Source organism: Cariama cristata, unplaced genomic scaffold (assembly GCF_000690535.1).
Source record: "Cariama cristata isolate BGI_N322 unplaced genomic scaffold, ASM69053v1 scaffold16686, whole genome shotgun sequence".
NCBI lineage: Eukaryota > Metazoa > Chordata > Aves > Cariamiformes > Cariamidae > Cariama > Cariama cristata.
The window spans coordinates 90563-95553 of record NW_009624098.1 but is presented as its reverse complement, the minus strand read 5'-3'; the positions used below and the strand labels follow the sequence as shown (position 1 = coordinate 95553).

The 4991-nt window shown below is 34.5% G+C and overlaps 1 protein-coding gene across 1 annotated transcript in view; it reads right to left on the bottom strand.

Moving 5' to 3' along the window:
• Nucleotides 1–217: 217 nt before the first annotated feature.
• The window catches only part of INPP5A (inositol polyphosphate-5-phosphatase, 40kDa), a 94269-nt gene continuing 89495 nt past the window's right edge, over nt 218–4991 (bottom strand). The window contains exons 7-9 of the mRNA XM_009703050.1: nt 2425–2493; nt 1040–1127; nt 218–945 (exon numbers count right to left, since the gene is read on the bottom strand). Coding sequence (XP_009701352.1) covers nt 1047–1127; nt 2425–2493 — 150 coding nt within the window. The 3' untranslated portion in view covers nt 218–945; nt 1040–1046. The remainder of the gene's footprint in view (nt 946–1039; nt 1128–2424; nt 2494–4991) is intronic.

The window sequence follows — 4991 nt, the reverse complement described above, 5'->3', positions numbered from 1 at the left end:
ACTTCGCATTCAATCCTTAATACTACATAGAAAGAAGGGACTACAGGAGTAACAAAGTGAAACTGCTAATATATGTGCTATATAGTATGCTTATATATCTGTATCCAGGATGGCACTGCTATATATTAATTATTATATAAATGTTGGTTGTTGATGTACACTTAACTAAACCTGCTAAGACTCCAACACTAACCGCTGATATGGCACTCTCAAGCATTCATATTGGAAAGTATATTTAGCGTAAGTTTTGGTCAGGTTTATAAATTATTTATATATCTGTGTATATATACACATACATACATATATATACACACACATATATATGTATAGAAAGCAGCTGCTGTGTGATTCAAAAACCATGTAACATGGCAGTATAGTAAATAACATGAGAAAAAAATTATAAAAATGAAAAACAAAATACTAAAACTAAAACACAAACCATAAGCCTTGGTCAACAAAGAAAACACCATTTAAAACCATCAATATCTCTATCTGTACAATCCAATGTACAAAACCCCGAAGTGGTAAAGATATATAATGTTAGGCATGACACCTTTAAAAGTTTATAATACGCTGAAATAGCTTTTCCACATTGACAAACACTTATTAAAAGTTGAAAGTTGTGAAATCTAAAATACATAACATCTCTGCTGTCTATTTAGAGTTTTGGCAACAGAATTGTGACATATATATAAAAAATAATTCCACGTTTCTACTTGATGTCACATGAACATACAAGACAGTGAGGTATGTGAGGCTTTTCTCGAACAGAGTCCAGATGCTGAAGCATAGTGTACGATCAGCAGTCTAAAAATGTGGCACTCGGGACTGGATTTATCAATGCAGTTGTTACGATTATGTATTTCAGTATACCGTGTATTCCTTCCCCTCCTTGCTACAGTGTGGTTTCACGGAAAATCTTCTCATGTCGTAGGCATCTTTTTCCTGTTGCAGAATTGGCATTTTTTTAAAAAGAAAAATAAACACAGGGGAAATGATGTAGAAAATATAAACGTAAAGGAAAAAAAATGATATTTACCACCACATCACTGCACGACACAACACTTGTGCACATTTGCAATAGGTTTACCTGCCCCAGCAGCTATTCGAAAGGACAGGAACACAGGCTGCAGCAAGTTAGGGAAAAATAAAAGTTACACATTTGAAATATAAACTTTTTTTTTTTTTTACAGTCAGTAGTAAACACAACTAAAATTCCTCTATGACTGGAAACAAAACGACGCAGTAATTTTTTGGATTGCTCTAACTACAAAATAGGCAAGAGAACTACATCATCTCCTTACAGATCTCTGCTCCCATTGAAATCCAAGGGAAAATTTGCCACTGATTTCTGTGGGAAGAGGACTGGGTCCCATACACAACTCCCTTTTATCACAGAATTAGCTCTGCTGAAAGTGCCACGCTAAAAAAATTCACGTTGAGTACACTGGTGACAAAGGAAACAAAAATTACTGTTTCTGAACTGGCTGTCCTCCATCTGCTGACACACTGAACTTTTCATTTCACTGGAGAAGTCGGTAAACTTCCGCAGTTTAAAATCTGGCTTGGATGATTCTGGACCAAATATCTTAAGTGCATTCTTCCTTAGAAAAACAATACTCAGTCTCACAAGAACTCTGCCCATGAAAGTAAATATAGGTACACATTTGTGAATTTGGATTTACGTGTATACATGCATACACACATGTAATTACCCATTATCCATCACCCATAGCACTGTCTCTAGGACTGATACATTACCATTGTTGTACAGTTTACAAGTTTTTGCAAGTTTCTAGTTGAGTTTTTTCCTACAGATTTTATGTAGTTTTTATATAGGCTTTCAGAGGTTACCTCCTACTCCTTGATCAGCTTTTTTCAAAGAAAGCACACACTCAGTTTCACTGTATTTCTAACTTTGCTTTCCGTCTGGTATCTTCAGCAGAGAAGATTGTTTGTAAAATACATCTCTCTTTCTTCACTTTAACAACTGGTATTTAGTAGTTCCATATCCTTTTTCTCACTTGTTGCTTAAATATGGAACTGCCAATATATTATTTTACTAATTAGCAGCTAGGCATCAACTTAATTGAAGCTGTGTTTTGGAAGCAATTTTGACAACCCAATGAAGATACTTTTGTGTTACAAGAGTAGTTGTAAGTGCACAGACAGTTGCTTCTCTTCATTTTGTATTGTATCATGCTTTCATCCAGTTTGTTCCTTGACTTCCTACAAGTACCTATTCTAATATACTGGCTGATTTCAGTTGAATTCAACTTTAAAACATTTTCAAGGCTTTACATTAAAAATAGGACAGAGATACAGTTGACTTAAACATAAAATTAACAGGAACTAGTGCATACATTCTCCTTCCTAATAAAAAAGACTTAGAAGATGCAATACTAAAAGGTTTAATTTAGTTACCTTGTGATCCCCCATGCAGACATTCGGCCCAATGTGGTCATATATTACTATCTTCTCGTCATTTTCTGACTAGTTAAAAAAAAACAAAACACACAAGAAAACACGAGTCAGTTCAAGTATTCTCCAGATTACAGAAACAGAAAGAAATATGGAAATAATTTATGCAAATAGTTCAAACCAGTCTCTGAATGAACTGATATTAACACGTCTTTCCTTGGCTTCTCCAGAGAAAGACCATGGAGAGTGAATTTTTATGTCCAGAACTGCTTGCAGTAGTTTGTGCAATTTGCCCACGTAAAATAACTCATGAAATCACTGCATCCACTCCTTGCTTCTGAGATCTCAAGAAATTTTAGTGAGTAACACTTGGACAGATGAAATGAATGATTTGGTTATGATTGCATTCCAGCCTTTTGCCAGTGAAATGCAGCTAGCACATTTGGCCAGTCCTTTTTTGAGAACAACACACAATTTTTATTGAATTAAGTGCAATATATGTTGTTCTTCAATTTAATTGCAATCCACGTTGCCTTATAAGAGCATCTGATCTCATCACATTCAAATATATATTTATTTATATACATCTGATTTCATCACATTTTAAGTGTTCAGAGAGATGAATGAATTATTTACAGTTTATGAGTATAATCTTTAACCATTTCTATGAGATACATTTCTTCATCTGAAAAAACGCACCAAGTGATTTAAAGAAAATCAGTAAATGAAAGATGATGTTCCTCCAGTCTCCATTATGAATTGCTTTCATTTTGTTCCATGTTGAACTTTATCCTTATACACTGACTTCTTAACATTTGGAGCTTAATGAATAGTAAAATGTACTCATCTTTCTGCCATTTGCAATAAACCTGATTTTGAGAATCTGTTTTGATTCTCTAGCACAGTACTTCAGGAATAAATACAAATACACTGCCATACGAGACAATTTCTTATTATGCTAAAGAATTCCTGCAAGCTAATTACATCTGCAATCTGCACACTCTCAAGTTTCTAACACGATCATAGATGTGCTTTAAACTAGTTGGCAATACTAATTTATATTGTATGAAACAGTCAAGACTTTCTCATGTGCAATCAGTCAAGTTTGACTGGGCAATAACTTTATATAAACAGTAGCATTTAGGACTATAAAGTTAAAACTGAATTATCTTTAATGCAGTAAGGAAGCTTAAGGTCAGATTTACTTTATAGCACGGTTGTCTGCCAAAAATATAAAAACATAACCTTCTGCATCGTATGCATGAGCACTTTCCAATATTTCAAGATCATAATGCCACTAGCATCGGAAGTGGGGATACATTCATCAAAAGCGACTTGATAATTTACAAAGGCAGCATAAAATTGTGGATTTTCAACTGCATAATCTTTAGACAGATAAACAAATTACAGTGGTGCACAAGCAGAAACAATATACACTTGGCTGAGCATTCATTACTTCATGCTATCAGGCATCAACGCAACTCCCTCGCAGTGGGCAACCTTTGGTGTTTTAGGGCTCAGGAAGCATAAAATAACATGATGGTGAGGTAACCGACCATAGCATGATAGATGATGTTGCATGAAAGCTGTTTACAGCCCCATGTCTGTACAATCTGCAATGCCTACTGTGTAGCTGAACACACTGTACAGTGTGGCAATTTGTGCTTACTGTCCTTTCTTTACATAGGATTAAAATGCAGATTTACTACAATTTTTTGTTTGAAATAAAATACAGACTTGCTAAGACAGAAAAATAAAATCTTTATTTGCCTATAAGAAAAACTAATACAGCAAAATAATTGCCTGCATAAGAATATTCAATAGCTGGTTCCAACCAAAAATTCTTTAAAAATTCATATACATTTCTATTTTAAGAATTTGTTACAGTGTAATCAGTTAATTAAAATTTACTTTTACTTCCTTTACAGTTCCTTTTAGAGCTTCAAAGCGTAACCCTCTGCAACGGAATAAATTCTCGGTGGCAAGCCAAACACTGCTTACTGTGTAGAACCACAAAAATTTGTAAGGTCATTTTGCCCTTTCCTCTATCAGTTCAGCATTCTTTTCTATTGAATATTTTCGTTAAGTTTTATGGGCCAGAATTACAGTTTGGTTTTGAGATGGATAAACTAGCTCCTTTACTGGTATAGACTCACTGAGTTAAACAACCATGCCACTTTGGCCTCATCTACATCTGTAATTCCGCATACGCATTTCTGAAGATGTCCCAAACGGCATGCTCATAATTTGCAAATGCAAAGCTGCAGAGACAAAATTATATGCATTTTCTAAATGCTTTGAATGATCCAACTAACTGTGTTTCTGTTCCCCGGAGACTAAGAATTGGGCTAAGTGACCTCACAGTTACAAATTTCTTTAATGCTCTAACTTGGTTTTTCTTTGTTTAATTTTCTCCCATTATATCCAAGTTATACCCCCCTAGATAATCTGAAAGAATTCCTTTCCCTCTGTACTGTTTACACTCTTCAAGCCTTTGTGTACACTTCTATCTCCTTATTCACAGCTTAAAAAAAAAAAATCTTCCCTCATTGGCAACTCTTTCACTTGTT